This window comes from Fukomys damarensis, unplaced genomic scaffold (assembly GCF_012274545.1).
Source record: "Fukomys damarensis isolate Sample0158 unplaced genomic scaffold, DMR_v1.0_HiC HiC_scaffold_27, whole genome shotgun sequence".
Classification (NCBI taxonomy): Eukaryota; Metazoa; Chordata; class Mammalia; order Rodentia; family Bathyergidae; genus Fukomys; species Fukomys damarensis.
In genome coordinates this window covers 39,513,876-39,538,429 of record NW_022900939.1, presented here as the reverse complement: position 1 = coordinate 39,538,429, position 24,554 = coordinate 39,513,876, and the positions used below count along the sequence as shown (strand labels likewise).

Here is a 24,554-nt window from a genome sequence, read left to right as displayed (position 1 = left end):
TGAGACAGGGTCTCACCATGTAGTTGAGACTGACCTGGAACTCACTGTGTAGCCCAGGCTGGTCTCGAACTCACGGATGTCCTCCTGCCTCAGCCTCCTGAGTGCTAGGATTACAGGCGTGTGCCACCATGCCCAGCTTTGTTTTCTGAGTACAAATGCAATACAAAATAGAAGGGACCATGTTTGGGGTTTTCTTTTTTCTTCCCCAGTTAGATACACTTATTTGAAAGATTCTTTGAATGTAAAATGCTTCACTAAAGCTTTATTGATTTCTCAGCATTACATCAGGGGAGACAACAAATAGAACAGCAAGGGCAGGTAGGCCAGGGTAGGGAGTGAGAAAGAGGTAAGTAAAGAATTACGATAAAATATTGAAAGCCTTTTGGGACTGTTCTGACCTGTAATTCTGGTCATTGATTGTCAGTCAGAACGTCCATGGCAAGGAAATGCTCTGTAAGTTGAAATCCACCACTAGCTGTTATAGTCCAGGTAAATCAGAAGTCATCTTTCTTGATTATGAGGCACCTGTTTTCTGGCTGTAGACGTTCAGAACTTGAAAAGACCTCAATATGTTATTGTGCTTTAGATTGCAAACCCTGTGGCACAGTGAGTAAAGCCGCTGTGTGGAGCCATTTCTTCTACTTCTGTCACTGAGATGCACATGTTCCTCGGCTGGGTTGAAAGTACTCGTGTTGCTTTTATTTACACCCCAGTAGTCTGCCTGTCCTTCCTCCTTTGCATAGTTACCTATTTCTTTTTTCCTCTTTATCACTGCATTTAGTATTTTAAAGGACTCATTAATTTCAAATATGTCACTGTTATTTTTAACAGAGTATGTTGCTTATGAGTGTAGCTCTTAAATAAAATTATAGTTGATAATACCAACAGTTGTGACATCAGGACCAGGGATTTAGCTCAGTGGTGCTGCTGCCTGCTCTGCAAGCTCAGGGTCCCGAGTTTGATCCCCAGTACCATAAATAAATAAATAAAATAATTGTGACATCAAAGATATGGCATCTTTAAAACGTGTAAGACTATAGGACAAGTAAGTATGTAAGATAAAATAAGTGAATAGCTTTTTAAAAATTTTTTGTAAGGTACACTTCATAACTCCACTTTTCATATTATGGATGAATGCTTCCAATAGAATTTTTTGTTAAATTTATTTTTAAGTTGATACATAGAAACATAAAAATTATATATATATATATATATATATATCAATGATATGTTAGAAAGTAATTTCTAATAGCCATTGTAGTTTAAAATTTTCTCAGATACTTGAAAATTTGTCTTTTTTTGCTTTTTATCCTTTTCACCGAGCATTGTAAATTTATTTTGCAGATACCCCTTTTGTTGCTAAAATTGGCTGGTGGAATTGTCACGAACATAATGTAGATTAATTTGAACTTTATTTCTTTACTGACTATGTTAGAAAGTAATTTCTAATAGCCATTGTAGTTTAAAATTTTCTCAGATACTTGAAAATTTGTCTTTTTTTGCTTTTTATCCTTTTCACCGAGCATTGTAAATTTATTTTGCAGATACCCCTTTTGTTGCTAAAATTGGCTGGTGGAATTGTCACGAACATAATGTAGATTAATTTGAACTTTATTTCTTTACTGACTCCTTTTTAGCTCCTTTATCCACTTGACATTTTAGATGCAGGAGCACACAATAGTTGAAAATTCTGCCAAGTCTGAAATTAACTAACCATTCCAAAAATCCTTTTAACTAACCACCACTAGAAATAGACTTTTTTTCCAGGCAAAACTTTTCAGATGATTATCATTTTTGAGATTTCTTTAAAACCCAGTATCTGTTTTAAAAGATTGAATAACCTCAATTAAAAGATTAAATATCCACCCTGAGTAAGGAATTAGTATTAACTTTGCTTTGGAAAGAAACAGCTTTGGTATCTGAGAAATGTGTCACCTTACTATTTTTTTCAATATTATTCTGTGTTACGTGCTTCAGTGATGGGTTGAAATTGATAACTGGAGAGTTAGTTCACATTTAGACTCACATTTCAAAATGCGCTTTTGTTTCTGTAATCCAGGAATAGCACTCAAGACTGGTGTGATGGCTTTTTTAGGTAGCTCTCAAGTGTTTATTATTTCTTGCTTCTAAAAACAGCAGTCCTATAAAAAGAGCCTTTCCACTCATCACTGACATATTTCCTTCTTCTATGACCAGTGTGAATTCCTCCTGAGGATATCATGTCCCTCAAAATATAATTATTTTCATTAAAATACTACCTTTTTCAATAGGAAGTTTAACAAATTATAATTTGATTAAAAAAGATTATTTAAAATGTAATTTTTTTCTGAAACAATGTAAATGTAGTGGTAATAAGAAAACATAAAAGTATTTCATTTAATTCACATAAGCAAAGCAAACTGTGATCTTGTGTCAGAATGATAAATTATCTCAATATAAAAAGTTAACTCTGACATCCTCATTTTGTCTCTTTGCTCTAACAGCAAAGACCAATATACAAGAAAGTTGAAGAAGAGATGTCTATGGAAAAGGGATCTTTATTTAGTTGAAGAAATATTTCCATTTAGATACATATGTTTAGGTTACATTGTTTAATATTTAGTTACCAAGTAAAGGAAACATTAGAAAACTAAATGCTGGAAAATCTCCTATGTGTAGATAAATTCTTAGAGATTAGTCCTCGGTTATTTCCTATTTTCTTATAAATAAGATATCATTGCAACCCATTTGGAAACAGTATGATTTATTATACAGTGGATCTTGTTTGTCACAGAAATTTTAAAACCTATAATCTACCAACTGTGTTTGTACCCAATTGTTTGAACCCAGCAAATGTTAAATTCAAGCTCTGCTACACATCTACTCTGTAAATTAGAAACAGTTTTGATTAGAAAGAATGATATCTGTCAGGATCATGGTATTCGAGATAATAGAATTTTCTGATAAACCAAATTACCACATCCCATTCAATAAGTTATCTTAAATCATTAATGTTAGAGCCAACATGAAATTATGTGACTAAACATAACAGTGAATGTAAGTTTCCTTTGCATTTAACTTCATATCTGATTTTTAATGATAAATACAATGAAGAAAACTTCTTTGGAAAAGAAACTTGATAGACATTTGATAAATTGTGAATTGTTTACATTCCTGATATAAAATTCTTTCACCACTATGTACAGATGAGGGGTAAATATTGTAAACTAACATTTGAATGTTTTAGGACTAACCATTTCATATGAAAAAATTATGAAGTAAATCAGTCTGTAGGGATGTTTTAAAAATACTACGCTTTTTATACATGTACATCTAGGGTTCTGTATGAGTTTATGGTGGTATAGTTTAGCAGGGCAGATCAGATTCATTAAAACTCCTCTTGCATAGAACTACAGAGGATAAATCACTTTTTCTGAATGTTTAGTGAACATTTAATATTTTCAAAATTCTCAAAAATTTAAAAATTGCTTGGTAGGAAACTTAAATGCCCAATACTTCATTTTGTATAACTTACACTACCCTAACTTTCAGTACCTGAGATGAAACTACTTATGTAATAGATACTTGTAAATTATATAACTATTACTTGCATAACCTTACTACTTACTATGAATGTAACACAGATATGCTACAGTAGTGTATAGGCTCTTCATCCTGTGGTCCTTTGAAGTATGATGTGAAGTAGAAAGAACAGATTTGCTGGGTTCAATCCTCAGCACTGAAAAATGAAGTGGAGGGCCGGGGATTTAGCTCAGCAGTTCGGTGGCCTGCCTTACAAGCGCAAGAACCTGAGTTCAATCCCCGGTACTGAAAAAAAAAGAAAAGAAAAGAAAAGAAAAATGAAATGGTTTCCCCTAGAGAAGTTGGTATGGCTTAATCTTGTACCATATGATTATTAGAATCTTAGAAAGTGTGTGTTAAAGACAAATTTAAAACATATTTCAATATAAGATATGCATATATTGAAATATTAATAGGAATCCTACATTTCACTTTTAACATTGAATGAATAGTTTAAATCTGAAAATGTCTAGTAATATCATAACAGAAAGCAAAATGAAGTTGTCTTACTACCTTCGTGGCTCCCCTCAGCTTTAACATTTCTGTGTAAAAATACCTTTTGAAGAAAATTAAGAGAATGTGATGTCCTACAGCACAGAAAATGTATAAGTAAATTGAATAGTTTTAGAAATAATGAGCAAGTACAGATAGAAAGGTAAAAGTGGTCTATGATAGAGTGACTAAAACAGCCAGTAATAAGAAAGGAAAGAAATAAACTGATATTCTAGAAAAAAATTAATAATACCATTTCCGTTTTAAATCATGTCAAATAATTTGTGAAATTTTTTACTTTAACATTTAAATTTTCATTTAGCCTTCACAAACCATTGCTTCTATATAAAATTTTTGTACTGGAAATCATATGTTAGTTAATGTCTGCATGATTCTAGAATCCTCGCCCACTTTTACAAAGGTACATTTTGTCTAATGAGGGGTTAAGTAGTCCTTAATCTCTTTGTCTCTCTTTTCCATGATGTGATGGTGGAGCTCACCCTTTCTTGTTTTTGATCTTTAGTATAACATACATAAAGATCAGTACAGAAGCTGTGATAACGTCTCTGCCAAATCATCAGATAGCGATGTCAGTGATGTGTCCGCCATTTCCCGAACCAGCAGTGCCTCTCGCCTCAGCAGCACAAGCTTTCTGTCTGAGCAGTCTGAGCGCCCCAGGGGTAGAATCAGGTGAGTTGACAGTGCTGTTCGTATTTACCGGGTCCTTATCCTTGGTGTGCAGTGCAGCCAGTGTCTGTAGTGTTCTTTCCGGAATGCAGCTTAGGTGAAGTAGGGGAAACATCTCATTAAAATACATGGGTGGGTCAAGCATTTACCGAGTACTGTGTGGTATCACTTAAACATGTCTGCTGTTAGGCACAGCTTAGTACTACAGTCCTGACTGCCCCATCACATTTGCAGGAGCTTCCTCTAATATGTTGAAATCCACAGAGCACCTTTTAATCCAGAGGCAAAGAACCTTTTCTTTGTAAAGGTCTACATAGTATATGTTTCATGGTTTGTAATAGTGTATTCATGATGTTTCCTCAACAGTATCATTGTATGTGAAAGCCATGCAAATAAATGAGCAGGTCTGTCTGCCTGCTTGCCTGCCTGCCTGCCTGCCTATCTATCTTATCTATCTGCTCTGAAGCAATAGTGGACTATATTTTCCCCAGAAGTAATAGTTTGTCCACATTTTCTTCTATCCCATCATAATGGTCAGTCTATTTTCAGGGCAGAGTATAGTGCATATAACAAAATATGTATTTCCTAGACTCTCTTTTGTGAGTTGTAAGACATTTTCATTAATTTTATCAAGTTACCAGTAGTGCCCTCGTGTTCTTACAAGGCAGATACTCTGCTGAATGGGGAAAGACCTTAAATATTCTGTCTAGGGTAAAGTACTCATAGTTAACAAAACAAATTTGTGTATGTTCTTAAGTTAACAGAAGTCAGAGTTTCATGGAAGGAAATTTGGGGTTGATAAGTACCAACAATTGTGTCAAAAATAGGAAGGAATACCTTTCCAGCACTCAAAAAATCTTGTTATGTCACATATCGATATACGATGCAGTGCATTCTGAATATTCCTTCCTCCTAGGTTTCTCTACTCCTAACTTCGTTTCTTTTGAAGAAAATTTAAAACTGTCATCTTACTATTAGTTACCAGTTTCGTAGTCAGATAATCCACGTGAGCAATTTCAACTGCATCAGTTTTAGAAAGAGAACAAAGAACAGAGAAACCTCAGGCAGCTAAACAAAGAGGGACTGTGATTTTGTACAAAGTGTGGAAGGAAACTACATGTTAGTGTAGCCAGGCTGTGAGGCAAATGCCAATTAACAAATCAACACCGAATGTAGCTGTGTCCTGATAAAAAGCAAAAGACAGAGGAGATCTTGCTGCTTCTTTTTTTTTTTTCCACTAAGTGTATTGGTGCGTTTAAGGTAAGCCACGCAGTTACAGTCATCATCGGGATCTCGTACTTTACACGACAGGTCTTGGTTCTCATTTTTTCCCCATTCCCCAGCGCTCCCCTCCCCTTTGTTTCCGTTTTTTTGTTCTTTTCCCTTATTTCCTGTCCCCTACCCTTCCCACCTCTGCGACTCCTTTAGACCTTTTTTGTTTCTTATTTGGTAAAGGTGTGGAGGAGAGGGCTAGACCTAAAAAGACACAGTGAGTTTATTTTGTGTAAGTCGATTATGTAAATTTAGGCACTAAAGCTAATAGTTAAATGAGTTTGCCTTAAACCAATATGAGAGCTACTTTTTTTGAAATCTGATTCTTTATGTCAGTGGTTGTGCACATGTGGTACACATTTGATCTTAGAGAAATGAGGAGTGGTAGGAAAAATAGAAGATAGTCAGGGGTAAGTCTTCTGACACACAAAGGCTGTTACCTTTCATACACACATTGTCTCTACTCATCCCCACGCATGCATGCCTGTGTATGCATGCACACACGAACCACAGAGATGGTCTACTTCAGTCATCAACCCTGGGGAAAGCCTGGGAGCGGACGATAGAATGGGAGAACATCAGAACAGAACGCCATTAAAAAATCAAGATTCCCATGATCTCCCCTGCTATCAAAGCTAACGCTGCTATAAATGGCTATTTTTATATAATACTATTCATTTATTTTAGTAACTAACATCATCATAGGTTTTATAAGTTTACCATTAAAAGATCAGCCGTTAATCAGTTTTGATGAAAGAATATATCGCTATATCATAAGATAGTAGCACACTTTTGAGTTCCTTTCCTGTATAAGGACTTTACTATTTCCTAAAGCTACTTCAATGTATAACACATCTGCCATATGATGCCCTTCATGGTTTAAAAACATTTTATATTCAAATTCCTTAAATGTCTTCCCTCAAACTGTTACATGACATAAGAAGTGTTTTATTATGCATTTCTTTGGATGATTTTTATTTCGGGAATCAGCAAAAGGATTTAGCATTCCCTAGAGCCAGTGATTATTGTCCTAGAAGTCAGCTCGGTACCCATGTTCTCAGGAGGAAACCATACATGATCTTATCCTTATTATTTAACACCACTGTGCGTGGTCATTTAAAATACCAGTGCTTTCCAGATACTTCATACTACATTTTCCTCTTAGTGATTCACACTGCTCATCTTTGTTTGAAAGGGTTAATGTTTGGAAGAGTTATTATTCCACAAGCACCTCATTGACTTGGGGCTCTAGGATCAATGCTAGGGCAGCTGTGTGAGTTGAAAACAGTCTTCTCTTCTCCGTGCACTCATCCGTGGAAGGCTGCCCAGTTTGAAGAGACCCACCTGTTTCCCCTGCTAACTTGATGGACTAGTTTGTTCAAGATGGTGTAAAACATTTCATGTTTTCAGTTTGAATTTACAGGAAATCTGTAGTTGGAAAAGAAAATGACAATATTGTTCATATTAGAATAAATAACTTGTGCTATAGATAAAGTGATTTAGGAGTTATTCTTAAAAGTTGCTAAAGTGGACTAAAAATGATTCGCAGACTGATGGATGGGTCTCGTAATACAAAATAAACATTGTTTTGAGGCAGCAAGGATTGACGGAGATTGGAATTTCTTGGTTTTTCAGATTTGTTCTACATGTACCCTTCAATTTGAGCATCGTATTGGCTTAAATATTCCTCAAAGAATGTTTTTCGATCTAGATACAAAATAGGCACAGTATGTATCAGTGTCTATGGCATTATTGATAATAAAAATATACATAGAATGAAGAACAGAAATAGTGACATTATGTTTCTAAATTATCTACTTTTATTTTTGTATATTCTGTAGAAGATATTCATCACAAAAGGGGCTAAATTTTCTTGAAATAGCTCTGAATTTTTTTTAGTCCTATATCTCTTTCAGTCAACTCAGACAAATTTCAGGAATTTTCTACAAATAAATCTTTAAAGGCAAATGTGCTCATAATCAAAATTAATTAGGCATCATATAATTTTAGAAGCATTTAAAATCAGTACTTTTCCAATAGCATTTAAATTTGTTCATTATATTTTCTTGGCTTTACCAAAGTTGGTTTTGTATACATTGGTGGATATTTTAGCAGACAAACTCAAAGAGCAAATGTAACGCAAACAAGCTTTAGTCTCTTTTATTATTGCTTTCTGAATGATTATTGTCATTATCATTATCAATTATCTTTCTTTGTGTGTGTGGTGCTGAGGATCAAACCCAGGGCTTCGTGTATGAGGGGAGGCAAGCAGACTGTCCCTGACCTGGCCCTCAGGCCCATCCCTCTTTCCTACGTTCTAAGTTAGAGTGACGTAAAAGGAATGAATAGAGGAATTGTCTTCCGTGGGTACATAGTTACTCTGACATTTGCTATCCGTAGACATAATAAGCAGTAGGCATGTACAGAAGAAAGTGTTCTTTTATACAACTGGGGTATTTTAAAACAGTGTAGCTTAAAATTTTTAAATTTCAGTAGAGAGTAAAATTTATATCTTTTGCAAAATATTAGTTATGTTTGAAAAATCTTACAGAAATAATTTTATATGTCCCTTATTTTACAGTAGTTCAGTAAGGGAATACAAAATAACACTTAAATATCATCTTTGGATTCTTGTGATTTCATTTGAACTTAGCTGCAGAGTCACTTGACATTTTAATGTACTGAATAAATAAATAAAACTTGTATATGCTTCATTGTTTTAATTACTGGCATCAAATGTGTTCAAGAGTAAGCAAGAAGGATTTTGTTAGTTTAATTTTATCTATACGGAATTAATTTTTCATGCTTGCCTATGGTATTATGGAGAACAAAGTTTGCTAAGACCTATTAAAGTACTAAAAAGGAAGAAGGAAAAACATGGAAATGTGGTGACGAGGAGAGGATGAGTCTGAACACAAAGAGAGAAAAATATATTTTAGTTATGCTCTGGTGTCTCCTTTCATAACATCATCTTAGCTTTACAAGTTCAGGGTTAATGAGCTCCCCCCTTATTACCTATGATTAGGTTAAAGCTATAAAGAGATGGAAAGGATGGTCCATGTGTTCTCCACAAATATTCTAGCTTTATGCTAAATATATTAATGTGGCTGAATCAGCTAGTGCACTGCATGTCTAAATTATTATTCCATGCAATGCAACAAAATACTGCTTGAGCTCCAAATACAGGTGACACGGCTGTCTTTATCACAGCCTGGTGCAGAACCTTGGGGGCAGGAGAGGAGAGTTCCTAGTCAGGTTCTTTCTTGAAAACCATTGAAGACTAGTGAAGCAGAGCTGGTGCAGTTCGAAACAGGTCCCCCATCTTCATTTTTACCTTTCTACAAGGCCAGGTTATTGGAGATTTAACTAACATATGTTTAGTTAGATTCTGAGAAGTTTCATGCCTTACTGTGTGATAGACAATGCCAGTGGTCAGTTACAATGAATAAAGTTTTCAAAATTTAAAACAAACCAAGAATATCTTATCAGTGTGTTAATTTATGGAAATGATAATTATATTTTAGCGACTACTTCTACTTTTGGGGAGAAAATAAGTAAAAATTGTTCATGAAATTTAAAAAAATATATTGCAACATTCCATTGTTTGGAGAAAAATGCATTCCTGGGGTTTTATTTCATTTGTTTCAATCGTTTGATTACTGTGTAACAATTTGAGATTCTTTTAAACTCGGTAACTAATAGAGAGAGCACTGAACATCCTTAATATAGCTGATTTGTATGATAATTTAACACATCAGAGAAAGAGTAAAGTAGGTGGCCCCTAGGAAGTTTTCACGTGCTGGAAAAGTGTATTTATGTATTTCCACCCTGAAGAACTGACAACGAGCAGTGTTGTATCCATTAGTAACTCACTGTTTAGTGATCCCCAGGCGTGAACTCAGGTTGTCAACATTAAATATTCAGCCACTGGGCAGATACATTTCTGTTAACCCTTTAGATGGCTAGAATTCCCTTTCCTCATGAAGCAATGCCTCCCAAACTTCACCTGTATCATGTGTTACTTTCCACAGCTTTTACGGGAACCTGTGTAATATCTATATTTTATTATATTGTACATGTAGTTAAAGTATTGTAGCTTATGAATTATTTTATATAAACCAGATATTCTGATAGGTGATTTACATGCAAATAATCATTATTGCTAAACAGTATTATCACATAATTGTTAATAACCTCGTTTTACAAATGAAGCTAAAGGTGAAGCAATCTGTTGAAATCACATGGCCAGTAAATAGTACGGCCAGAATGGAGAGCCTGCTTGCTTAGCTGCACAGCACTTTCCTCTAATTAACCTAAAGATTTTTTATAATTTATAATGTATTCTTTAAAATGCACATGAAGTATGAATAATAATCAATACTCATGCACCTATCAGCAAGCCCAAATGTCAAATATTAACCATTAGTGCTGAATCCCTCTGACCTCCCTCTCCAATCCCCAGGCCCAATTCCCTGCTCATCTGGTGTCAGCGGTTTTGTGTTAAATTTTTACAAATCCAAAGTCTGTTTCTGTCCTGCAGGTCGTGTGTCTAGGCCCTGTTTCTGCACCAGCACCGCATTATCACAATTAGCATAGCTTAGTGATATAACTTAGAGTAAATGCCATAGTACGGCAAGTCCCCATTTCTTCTTCCTTTTTTCTTGCATTTCAGTAATTTTACTGAAAAGTATATCTCTTAGTACCAAACATAATGGTAGTTGGTTAGGTGACCTCTGCCAACTCAAAATAAATACTGATGTTTTTCAAAATATCGAAATATATCAGCCTTACGGTAAGACTGAAGTTATCCACATAACATGGTTTACAAAAAGTTAAAGGTAGAATATACTGTGGTTCTTTGGTTTATTTTTCAGTGCTTATTTATGTGTAACATGATGTTCAGAATTGGTTACATCCATTCTGGATAGACTGAGCGGTCAGGCTGTACTGAGTAACCATGTACAACACAAACAGTACGTGTCCATCTCCTTACATTCATCGGCTCCCATGGAGAATTCCAAACACTGCCTCAGCAGTCTCGTAATTATGGTGATGCCTCCTTACTTTTCTTAAGACACACTATGGAAATTTGTGAAAGCATAATCTATTCCTTAAAAACTGAAAGCAATGGCAGTTTTGTAGAAACAGTCCACAGTGAGACCTGGAGTGTTTTATCTAGCCAGAACAGGGTACAGCAAATTTGCAACTCAGAATAATTGATTTTAAGTTTCTATGTAATATAAAAGAACCTATTTTTTTTAAATGGGACTAGACTGACTCCCTTTTCAGTGGCCTCATGACTGTTTTAGTCCTTTGTGCTTACATGTTAATTATAGAATAAAAACATAAAGTTTTGCAAAATAAATTCTTGGTGTGAACTATAATGAATATAAAAATAGATTTGAGGTGGATTGGAATCTTTAGAACTTTGAGTCTTCTGTTGTATGTATTTCCTCATTCATTTTGAACTTTTGTAATATATCTCTCATTGGAATTTAAAATTTTCTCTAAAGAGTTTTTACATGCATAGTTGTTATAGACACCATAAATTTTGATACTGTCATGAATAGCACATTTTTCATCATATTAAGTACTTTACTTTTATAGAAATGAAATTAGGTTTTTCTGTATTTTCCAATATTTGTCTAAATTTTTTCTTGAAATGCTGCTTTATCTCTTTCACATCAATTTTGTTTTACAATGTGTTATTTTTGTGTAATTTTAATTATACATAAATTTCATCACATTTCATTTTTTACTCATTTTGTACAAATAAGTAAATTTCCAAAAATATAGAGTATTTTATATCTTTTTGATATTTAATTCTAACTTATCTACCTTAATGATTTTATGATCAGATTTGATTGGTACTGATTATTTGAAGCGAAGTGTGGTTTTTGGTCATTTTTGTAATTATGTTATGCTTCAGAAGAATTTATATCCTTAAACATATAGTTACATCTACTTTCAGTGCACGATGCTTATTAGTTACACTGTTCCAAACTTCTGCTGCTTTCCTAATCATTTGCCCCATGTGACTTGATAATTACTCAGAATGCTCAGTTAAGACCTTTCCAGCCAGGATGAAGATTTGTCAGCTTTGTCACTTTTCCTTATATGAGATTTTTAAAAAATATTCAAATTCATCATTCTTTTATCTTCTTGATGATTTAACTCTTTTATCATCAGGTAGTTCTCTTTATTCCTAACAATATTTATGTCTTAAAGTATATTTTTGTCTTTTGTTGTGAGGATAGAGGCATTTAAAACTATTCAATCCTATTGTACACATTTTTTTACATCACCTTTTGTGTAACCAAATATTTTAGTTTTATCCTTGTAAATAGAATATAGCTGGATTTAAATTTTTCTCCCTATTTTACAGTTTTTATCATTTAATAGTTTGACTTATAGATTTCCATTTTGTTTGATTTCTGGTGGATTTAGTATTGTTCTGCTTTTCTGTTGCCTCAATTTTGAAAAATTTATTTTCTTTCCTAATTGGTTTCTAATGAAATTATTTTTGTTTTATTTCTTGCCTTCATTAGTCTAGATATTGTACAATGTAATGATTTTTACTTGCTAAGTTAGGGGCTTATTATTTATTTAGGTAGTAAATTTAACATTAATAATTACCCTTACTTCTGCATAGGGAGAAAAAAATAAATGTGATACATCTCAGTTCTACTAACATCTCTATGCCATTGAAATATTCTTATCAAGTGTTTTAATCATAGTTCAGTTTCTTTATTGTTACGTGTTATTTTCTTTTAAATGCTTGTTTCTCATTTCTTTGGTAGCCATTTTCCATATATCTTAGACCTTCATTCTGGGATCATCCTTCTTCCTGAGAAAACGTTCACTGGAAATTCTCCTTCACTGAGTCTTTGGACAAGCACATGCATGTCCTGCCTTGCTTTAAGGATTGTGGCTCATGGAGGGTATTTTGACTCTAAATTCTCACCAGGCCTGGACATAAACCTCTAAATTTCTCATCTGCAAAACCTCTCAAGACATTTATGATCTGCTTACCAGTCTGACCGTTTTCAGTTCCCTTTTGGTCTTGCTGCTGAGGGAACATGCCTTTCTTTTTTTGTGAGCTCAAGAGGTATTTGTTGCAATCTTCCCATCAGTTTTTAGGCATTTGAGAATGAAAGCAATTTTCATACTATATCATCGTTCGCAGACAGTTTGAGTCATTAGGAGCAGTGGAAGCTGGGAGGAAGAGCTCATGTGTAGAGTGAAGGCAGACAGAGCTCAACCTAAGGAGGAGATTCTGGGACTCAAGGGATGTTGGCCTGGGAGAGGGCAGGATGTGGAGGCCAGGGATCGAGGGAGTTGTTGGTGATGACTGAACAAAGAGCACCTTGCAGTCAGAGTTCCCAGGACAAGACTCCATGCGGGCTGCCACCCTTTCCTTGCACAGGGCTTTTTACTTAAATGTTCATCTTTGGTTCAGCCCACTGTAGGTTGGTTCTGTTGCTATCCAATATTGAGAACATCAGTGAGTGCAAATTTCTATAGGCCTTAACTTACGTTTTCTGTTCAGCCATACCTGTGCCTATGCATTCCTACATCATTTATTGCGTACCTACTACATGCGTAACTGTGTCCTTAGCGGATACTGAGTATCTGGTGCACGACACCACAGGCGTGACCCCTAGCTGTATGGTTGTAAGAGGATCTGAATGCATACATGGTAGTACTATTGTACTCACTCGGAAACTGAGAATTATACCTGCTGTTATACCTGCCTCAAAGGTATGTGTGAGAAAAAGGCGAAAAAAAATGGACTTCAGAATTTTGGGAGTGTGGCGTTATGCTATATCATTTAGTCATTGCAAACATAATATGACGTATGAGTTATTTTAAACCTTCGAACTCACCCTTACCTGCTTTATCGGTCAGATGACTAGGCATAACTATGGCACACCTTTCAGAAATCAGATTTTAATTTCTAATATTTAACTTTTCCACTTGAATCTGACTTGGGGTGAGCTCGATGTGCTTAAATATTGGTTCTCTTGAGGCATTCAATTTGATGGTAGTAGAGGTTTTTAGAATTTTTCCCATGGAGTATAGATGTTGAAATGAACTTTATCATCTCCCAGACTTGCCTTGGAGCCAGGGAAAAAATAACATGTATGGCAGTATGAAAAAACCTACAAGACAAGAATAGTACTTAGATACTCAGATGGGAGGGTTCCAACAATGTCAACTAAAGCTAACGTAATAGTTGCTTTACATGTCAAAGTTCTGCGAAATGGCTTAGTTTTAGACCATGGGATACCACAGCTTAACAAACACATCTTTCAAACCAAACTACGGCACAACAAATTCTAGTGCTTTAATTTCCAGGGGGAAAAAGTAAAGTATGAGATTTAGTTCTAATTCTGTAGTTATTAACTATTTCGATTTCAGATAGTAGCATAATTTGGCTGAAGGGTTGTAAAATACGTAGTTGGTCTTCTGTATGCTACACTAAGAAACAGCTACTACAATTTCAGTGAAAAACTAGCTTACTGGTTTTAGTTTTTCTGTTTTCCTGCTGCATATTCTGTTACATGCTTACTGTTTAAGGAAGATGAAATACTTGTTACTGCATTTTAGAGTTTTAACTTTATGTACAAGGATACAGATTATTACGGTGTATTTTCAAGTTCATAGTTTTAGCTTTTACACTTAACAATCTTTATTTTACCCTTAGCATCTGTTAAATTTGCAGGACTATGATAAAGTGATAAAATGTTTAAAGCATTATCACATTTTTTTTTCATTGATAAAATTATTGAGACCTGTTTCTCTACATGTTTTAATATGAATGTTATGAACCTCTTGCTGTCTTTACGCATAACAAATATGGATAAATCAATGTTTGTTAAGTGAGTAAATATTACACATGAAGGATGGTTGATCAGAAACAGAGATGTCAAGAAGACATACATGTGAACTTATTTTAGTCAGTGGAAATATTTTCTTAGTTAACTGAATCATGCAAAGTAATTAGCTGCCTTGTTTGTTCCTTTGTAAACTAACACACACACACACATACAGAAGCATGTGTATATGTTCATCTTTAATGCTGTTAATCATTTGTATCTCATTGATATAATTTTATGGCTCATTTATGATATGAGATTATGTTCTCTTAGTTTGGTTTTCACCAGATACTGTATGACAGCTCCCTCCCTCCCTCCCTCCCTCTCTCTCTCCCTCCTTCTGTCTCTGTCTCTGTCTCTGTCTCTGTCTCTCTCTCTCTCCATTTATAATACATTAGAATTATATTTCTCTCTCTCCTTCCCTCTCTCTCTCCATTCATAATACATCAGAAATACTTGAGGATACTTACTTTTGAGTATCTGCTTACACTTTTTAAGACTACAGACGGATATCTCTAAAATATCACTTCTTACAACCGATCCACCTTAAGCTTTAATTATTCTCAGTCCTCTTTTAATTCAGTGTTTTGCAATCTTTTAAAAAACTTTTCAGCCCCCTAAGGAAACTGTAGATGTTCTTCTCCTAATCACAGTCCACACATAAAATTTTAATGCCATAAATTCGCTGTGTCTATTTCTATAACCTCTGGAAGACCACTAATCTTACATTTTTTAAGTTTTATCCCCCTTCTTCCCCCATCAAGATCTACTAAACATCTTTAGAGGGTAATATCATTCCCACTGGGAATATAAGTTCCAGTAAGTCATCAAGTCCTATTGATTTTTCCTCATAAATAGACCTCATGACCACAGAATTAAGATTATAAATAACCGACGTTGTTCTATCTTTGTAAGAAAATACTAAAAACCTCATCTAGTATGAAACTGGAGATAATCACATCCCTAAATTATAAAATGTAAAAAAATAACTTTCAAGTTTAGTCAAGTCAAACCAAAATGAATGAAAATGCTATTAGTAAGTAGGTGCTGACTTTACATAAATACTGTAGACCGTAGAGTTCTCTAAAATAAATGCCACAGCCTTGCAGAAGCGATCAGGCATGTGTAGTGAGAATCTGTGAGACACAGGAAAGTTTTAGCCCCAGAACCCTGTAAAATGGTATGTTACACCTCAGAGGAGGGCCTCCACTGGCACGGACTCCAGGAGAAACATGCAAGCAAGCCCGTGTCTATGTGGCTGGAGCAGGGCACTCAGAGCTCTGTGTGTAGTGATCAGTGCACCAAGAGCTGGTCAGTGTACTTCACAAGGAGATGAATTGCTAAGGCTCAGTTCCAGCATGTGTCTTCTGTCTGCATTGCTGTCCACATGCAGAGAGTTGGCAGCATAGCTGGTCTGATACTTTTACACGTCTCCAAAGGAAAACATTTCATAGTTCTGGACATGGCAGTATAGTTTGCATCAGATTGACATTTCCAAACATAAAACTGCAAAAGCCAAATAAGAACAATAATCAAACATACAAAAAAAACTGTTTGAAGGCATTTGAGAGTGACGAAACAGGCAGGAGTTTGACGAGCTTGTCTTTGAAAGAATGGAAAATACAAAGTAAGTGCCAAGTTTATCCCAGTTTCCTCTGAAGATCCTTTCTGATTCAGTGTCAGGGGAAACAGCCGCGGCAGAAGGCAGTGGTCCTACGAAGCTGAAGATTTGGATGTCTCACATCTAGCATCTCACATAGAGGCTAGTAGTTGTGAGTGAAGGGCTTCAAGATTTGCTGCAGATTCCGCTGAGCAAATGAGATATGCATCCATGGCAAGGATTCCAAGAAATCAGACATGCCACATCTGGAAGGCTAAAAATGATGCACGGATACCGGCAGCTGCTGGGTGCCAGGAAGACATAGCTGAGACTCCCAAGTGCTGCAGTGTTCGAGGGAACTGACACATGCCTTTTGTTTCCTACACAAATCTTAAAAGGGCCAGACTGCAGGAATTAGCACTAACTTTATTCTAGAGCTTTAAACTGAACTCTGCATGGGGGGAAAATGAAATCCATCTCTCCACCCCACAGAAGTATCCTTTTGGAGGAAACTATTATCATCCAGACCGTATGCAGGTGTCATGTACAAGGTTTGGCAAACAAGAATTTAGAATGATACTTGAAAAAGAGAAAAAGCGACTGACTAAAAAGGAACAAAAGAGTTACCAAGCAGCAACTCCATGATTAATTAGTTCAAGAAACCAACAGAGGGTGGATGCATTGAGCAGGCCAGGATTCCACTGAAGTAAGTGAGCCTTCTAAAACGACAGAATACAAGCACCATTTAACAGTAGGTTTAATGGCAACTTGGAAACAGCAAAACAGAATTATATAGCTGGTCTGTAGAAAGTACATGAACTAAAGGACGGGGGAAGAAAGAGAGATGTTGCCGGAGACAATAAAAGATGTGGAACAGGGTGAAATGGTCCAGTTGGAGCCCAAGCAGAGGAAATGTCAGAAGCAGTGCCCGAGTACTGAGATACTGGCTGGGAGTTTGTAAAAACTGATAAAAGACTTCAAATTACAGTATTAAAAACTTTTTTAAATCCTGTAGTATATGAAAGTGAAAATGATCTAGTGACATCATAATGAAAGTACCCAAGATATTTTCTTGAGCGATGTGAGCTTCGAGCAGCATGCAGGCGTACAGCGAACCTAACAGACCGGATTTTCTGTCACCTGCTACCCAGTGTTTAACGTATCCTTGCTGCTGCCATCCAACAGAAATCCTCTGTAGATAAGCGTCCGTATTGTTGCTGCCACTCAAGAATGTTGTTAGTCACAAGTGAAACAAAATCAGAGCCATACTTTCCAAGAACCAGAACCAGAAGCAAACAGAAACAAACCACATTGAAACCCAGAGTTAGAAAAAGGAAACATAGATATTAAATCTAAAAGCCGAGAAAAAGCATCTCTGGACTGGACAGTCCGGAAGTGCCCTTCTTGGACAACACAGCTTAGCTCAATGTCATTGGGGCGTCTTCGGCAGGACTATTACACTATCAGATATAATCCTCACGATTACCAGAAACAAGTGCACAGCAGATACTGAAATTTTAATTAACTCATTTGAGAGAAAGCCCGCAAAATGACAACCTAATTCTAAAGATGATCCATGAAAGGATAGATTGATAGATAAGGAATGCATGTAATTATTCACACATATATGGGCACACAGTTATTGGGGGAAAAAAGAATCCTGAAGTTTTAAAGGTAAATTACAACCTGGGTAATATGTTCTAGGTCAGTAAAGCCATTACCTGTTGGGTCTTCTCTACTGGACTGGTTGCTTTGAGTAAAAAGCAGCTTTAGCAAGTTTTGCAGAAAAACCTGACTCATGAATTCAGAAAGGAAGAGGACAGAATTTATCTATGTAAATATCTATATCTATATCTATATCTATATATATATATATATAGACAGTATGTATGTATATGTGTTGTGTAAATATATATATAATATATATAATATTATATAATAATTTCCCTCAAGGGAAATTATATATAGAGAGAGAGTGATAGATACAGATATGGATATAGCTATAGAGATATCAAGGAAAGTTCTAAGCAAAACTTTAATAATTTGGGAAAGAGGGTGGATCAAAGAAGAAAGTTCAGGTTCTTTGAATTTTAAAAATGGTTTTATCATAGCTGTTTTCAAACAGGCACATCACTTTATGCATTTTCTACTCATAAGTCATTCAGCAATGGTAAAGATGCTGTAGCAAATTTGGTAATGCATAAGGTTCATGCTGATCTGTAATATCACAGTGTTAAACTATTACTTACGAAATAGAAAAGGACTGGGAGAGGACAGTCATGATGCTAGGGAGATTTTGAAAAACTTTATAAAGCAGAAGGCCCCAAAATGCATCTTAAAAGTTTCAGGAAAAATTATGGTGTTTGTTTATCTAAGAAATGAAAGTGGAAAAATAAAAAAGGCTAAGAAAAGAAGTAGAATGTATATTTATACAAAAATCATGACCTTTGATTAACTAGATTAATCTACCTGATGAGACTCCTAGGTGGACAGGATATTTGAAAATACCTTAAGAGCTTCTCATTGAAAGTAATAGTATTATAAATAATTCATTAGGAAACTGGATGTACCATATGTGAAAATGACTTTAAGCATATAACCAAATAATGAATTTAGGGGGAATCATGTCTCAAAATTTATTCACATTGCATTGCTGTAAGCAAATATCCATAGAAATAGTTAAATGTTTTCAGCTCATTTTAATACGTTTTTAATTACATAAAGGTGATGAAACACATTCATGATACTTTTAAACTTCATAACCTAAAGAACATTGATTCATATTTCCAAATAGTGTGTTTTTGTGAAATAACTTTTGAATACAAATTCAGATCTGTAATAGAATTCCAGTTTTATAGAAGAATGAAGGTACATGTTAATTAGTGCATACTGTACTGTAAAAGGAAAAGCAATCAGAAAGAGGTTTTTGATGATCTTTGTAGGAACTGTGCTGAAAAAGTTTGATGAGAGAAAAGAGATCTGAGTTGCAAGTGTTTGATTTTTGGATGGGCATTGGGACTGTAAAATTAACCAAATCTTGACACCTGTGGATATCCTCCATCAGATTTCTGCAGGCAAATTACTATAAAAAGCAGTCAGAATGATTAGACCTAAGAAGAATGGATAAGGAGATTTAGAGAATGATAAAGAAATTTAGATAATGTGTTGAAATAAATTACTGAGGACATAGAAGAAATTCTAACATTTTTCAGAAAGGAAAGTTCATTAGAGTTGGGAATATAAGTCCCACAGCAATCAGTTTTGGTCTGATCATATGTGATGTTCTCCATTAATGTTTTGAAAAGGGAGCTACATGAAATGTATAGGGAAATAACCAGATAGGTAAATGACTTAAAATGTTGGCTTGATAAGAAGCTTATTAAAATAAAACAAAAATTCTATTATTATTGGGACTCTGAGGTAGACCACTTGAAGAAATGCAACTCAGAACTAAAACTTCTAAATCATTCCTATCAAATGAAAGTGCCAATTTTCTATTCCCAATCCATGGAAAATAGTAAAGACTAGTTTTGTCTCTTTTCTGTAGCTTTTAAAACCTCCCAATCTTGCCCTCTTGTCTTTTTGTTGTTTATTTTGGCTTTTTGAGACAGACTATGTAGTTGAGACTGACCTGGAACTCACTATGCAGCCCAGGCTGGTGTCAAACTCACAGCAATCCTCATGCCTCAGCCTCCCGAGTGCTAAGATTACAGCTGTGTGCCACCATGACCAGCTTGACTCTTGTCTTTTTTAACTTACCTCATACTACTATTCCTGATGACTGGAGCATTCATCATGCACGTGCCCACAAACCCCAGTACATTCTGTAATATTATGATTGACTTCTGACTTAAATAAAATGTTTCATCATCACTGTCAAAAGGTTCTGTATTAGTATGTGTAAGGGTCACGCAAGTTAGTTTTTGCAAATATTTTGAGCAAACAAAATTGAGAGCCATTGGGTAACGTTTACCTTATATGAATAACATTGGTTGTGCTTCTTTTTACTATATTTTTAAAATCTAGAGATTGCTATGTTGAAATGTCATTGTATTAAGACATTCCTTGTAAATAACTACGGGGCAGTGATGTGATCTTAAAGTATTTGTGGCAGTGTCACTACTTTACATCTGGCTTTTCCCCTTTAAAAATGTGCCTGGAGTATTTCAAAAATGCGTTAGATTTAGTGTTTCAGTTTTGCTGACCTGTGATTTATGGTTGCATATATGTTTTTACTTTGTAAATATAGTTCATTTACCCCCAAAATGCAAGGCAGACGGATGGGAAGTTCAGGAAGAGCCATCATGAAGAGCAGCAGCATGAGTGGAGAGATTTACACCCTGGAACACAACGATGGCAGCCAGTCAGACACAGCCGTGGGTACCGTCGGAGCCGGTGGAAAGAAACGGAGATCCAGCCTGAGCGCCAAAGTGGTGGCCATCGTGTCTCGAAGAAGCAGAAGCACGTCTCAGCTTAGCCAAACAGGTGAGCCACGTGAATTCAACTTAAGCATCTCAAGTTCTTGCTGGAGAGACCAGAGTTGATCTGCCTGCTTATAGCATGCGGTGGAATCATAATTTATGTTTGATTCTTCCTTGCAAAGAAAGTTTTTATTTTTCTGTGCCTCTGAAAATCCGTTAAATGTATGGTTTTATTTCCTGTGCAGCTCTCTGAAGAAGGTATTTATTAATCTATAAAGTTACCTGATATTTTCTTTCGAGTTAAGAAAAATTAAGGCCATGTTTATAAATATAAATTAAGGAAATGCAAAGAAGTATTTGAGGTCCAAATTGATTCACATGCAAGAAAAGCAACAGGATTCTCCTTTTCAAAATGTTCCATAATCGAATTTTCTATAATTTAGGCCATATCCATATCTATATTTTTTACAGAAAAGAAGGTCGGTTGTGCAACTTGAAATATGGTCTGCAAAGTACTGTATGAATATAATCGAACTCTTTGTTATATAGTTTCAATGCAAGCAAAACCCAGGAGCAATTGTACTTTAGAAAAATGGGCCGATGAATTCATGCAAAGAATAATGTTTTAAAACAAATCTGTGTTTCACATATTTTCTACTGCTTACATATCTTAAAAGCTTTATATCTTGAAGGTATATACAAAAGAGCCAATGCAGAGTTTTTGTGTCATAGACTGTAATAAAAACTCAGAATTATATAATATTTGATCACTCGTGTTCCATAATTCGTCACTGTGCACAATCTCTGTTAAACCAAAGGTAAGTGAAATAGTAAAGCAGTCTAAATTGTCGCATTTCCCTTATATCCATCCCTTTCTTTTTCTGTTGCTTCATCCAAGAGCCTTGTTTTCTGTCACAAAATTTACTTATATGAGAAAGCCTTAATAAAATCTTTTTCCTTGCTCGTGTAGCATTTGAAAAGTACCTGTTTTAGATCACACATTTTACTAGATATATTGCCACATGAAGTAGAAATGGGGATTTTAGAGTCATTTAGAAATTGAGCTAGTGTGCACAGCAGTTGCTTCTAACAGAATTTTGTCTCAAAAATCATAGGATTAGAATGAACCTAGATTAACAAGCATTTCTGTAATAGATCTGTGTTTGTGCCATCTCAGTAAGACAAGCTTTTGTTTTCATTGTTAAATAAGAAGAATTTGTCCTTATTATCAGGCTTCTTTAAGGGTGGGAGGCATTTTTCATCTGTTCCATTCTCTCCAATGGTGATGCTTCCTCGTTACTGGTTTTGATGTACTTACACTCTGCAATGTGGGATATGTAGAAAGCTTCCATACCCAGCCTTCAGAATACTTCATTACATAGATGAAGTGGAATGGAAATGTTCTTTGATGTCACATGGTGTTTCCTATCTGAGGTGCGGCAGGTTTTGGAAATGGTTCATCTTCTTCCAGTGTCTTTCTCTGATGAATAGGATAAAGGAGTTTGGTTTAGTCTGAATAGGAACTATACTTGTAATACATCTTTGTAGGTTATAGGTTTAGTTGATTGCTGTTGAAACTGTCAGCCCCTTTATTTATTAGCTTACATTTTATTCCCATTGTGGTTATATGTTGACTTTCAGCAACTACCAGCCCAGTAATCACTTTGTTAATTAGCTCCACGGAATACCTTGCTTTCAGGGGTAGGTTCTGTGCGTGAGTCCAAAGGGTTCATTGGGTTATGAAGTCACAATGGCAAAGTGATTGTGTTCCACCCTGACTTGACAAGCAAACTTCAATTTTGTTTAGGACTCAGTTTGCTTATTAAATGGTGGTGGGTTGTCCTGGGTGTCTGCCTGTGAACTTTCTAGTGTAAACTTTTATGATTGTTTCTCTGCACTGTAACTGTTTTTATTTGATAATCTATCCTTAGGTCTCACTCTTCTTGATTTCTCTAAGGCAAGTGCCACATGTTGATAATCCTAAATCACCACTGCTGCTTCAGGACATAGCCTGGCTTTTCTCACTTGTATTCTTATGTTTGTGACTTTTTTTTTCTTCCATCAGTCATTATAATTCTTCACTCCTGTAGAAATTCAACAAAGTACAAACTTGTTTTCGGAAGTCTCAGTTTTTATTAATTCACTTTCTGGATATCACCTCCGAATCACTATTTCTGGATACTTCCTCCTGTGATAAATCTCCCTTCATTTTAAGGTGTCTCATGAAAAGCTCCTTGTGGATGTTGCACTTTGTACCAGGGGGAATTCCCACGTCTTTAAATTTCCAGCCCTACCTTTCCGTCATACTAGATTTTATAGTTACCGAACTGTAGAAGAGTTTCTTTTTCAAAAATTTTCCCAGAACACTTGTTCAAGCCACTTGCCTCAGTTATCTGTCTGTCTGTCTGGCGTGTGTCCAGTTTTAATAAACTCTGTTATAATTGACTTGAATACGTTTGCTTTGAAATGAAGCCATTCATCTTGAACTGATAAAGTACTTCATTGGTCCCCGCCAATGACTGGGTAGTTACAAAAGATTTTAAAATATTGCTATCAATTTATCAAATATTTGAAGGAGACAAGTGGCAATATTTATAGATTGAAAGAAGCTGGGTATTGTGTAGAGCAAACATACTATTTTAGTATAAATGTTTAATTATATTTAATGTAAAAAAAAATGAAGGTTTCAATTAAGGGCTTCTCTTATAGGGGCCTCTCAGACCCACCCTGCGAGGCTGCAGATTACAGGTGCTCTGCTGGCCCTTCACAGATGAAAACAGTTAGCAGGTTATGAAGCACTTAAAATAAAGGTTAGTGCTCTCGAGAATGATCGATTTTAAGCACATCATGTTCTGGTTTTGTTTTTATAGCCACACATATACTCAAAGAGTCTATTTGAGATTTGTCCAAAATTAGGTAAAATTTATTTCAACACACGGAAGGGAATAGAGAAGTATATATGTGATTTATAAATAATAGTGTGTACTTAAATATATAATTCGTTATGCTTTCATTATATATTTATATCTCAAATGTATGTAAGTTCTGTTCTCTAATTATGTATTCTTAGAGAATAATTTGAATTTAACTAATAGTAATTTTGGGTCTGGGGATTTAGCTCAGTGGCAGTGCATCTGCCTCCCAAGTGCAAGGTCTCAAGTTTGATCCCTGGTACTGCAGAAAAAATTAATAATAAAATAATATTATTTTTTAAATTGCATATACCACATTATCCATAATGAAAATTGGAGTAACTTTTAAGAAATTCCAGTGGATGCCCTTCCTCAACACAAAAGACAGGTCTTCTCAGTTCAGATCTGAGATGGCATAAGCGCTATGCATCTGGGACTGCACTTTTTGAGCAGGGCTTTTATCTTTTATGAAGGACGTGGCTCTAGGTATGAAACAGCTGTGTATACTAGGAATTATTCAATTCTGTAGTCCTTTATCAGGCATAGTGGGTACTTTTTAAAATGGAATTAAAATCCCAGTAAAAAGAAATCGTACACACTGGAAATACACACAAACCAAGTAACTGAGTGAGATAAATGTAAAGTTAAATGTGAGATGTAATAATACCAGTGCCATTTCTGTGTTACTAAAGGAAGTCACCAAGGACAAATTACCAAGGGTGTGAATCCT

At 35.3% G+C, this 24,554-nt stretch overlaps 1 protein-coding gene across 40 annotated transcripts in view; it reads left to right on the top strand.

Annotated features, from left to right (window-relative positions):
* Rims1 (regulating synaptic membrane exocytosis 1) overlaps positions 1-24,554 on the top strand; it is a 176,110-nt gene that overhangs the window by 110,737 nt on the left and 40,819 nt on the right. For 23 of the 40 annotated variants that reach the window (XM_033756718.1, XM_019206607.2, XM_033756715.1 and 20 more), the window contains 2 exons: positions 4,577-4,743; positions 20,741-20,976. The exons of 10 other annotated variants lie outside the window; for them this stretch is intronic. In XM_033756718.1, the coding sequence (XP_033612609.1) occupies positions 4,577-4,743; positions 20,741-20,976 (403 nt within the window). The remainder of the gene's footprint in view (positions 1-4,576; positions 4,744-20,740; positions 20,977-24,554) is intronic. 7 more of the 40 variants (XM_033756719.1, XM_033756712.1, XM_033756710.1 and 4 more) reach the window with 1 other exon arrangement.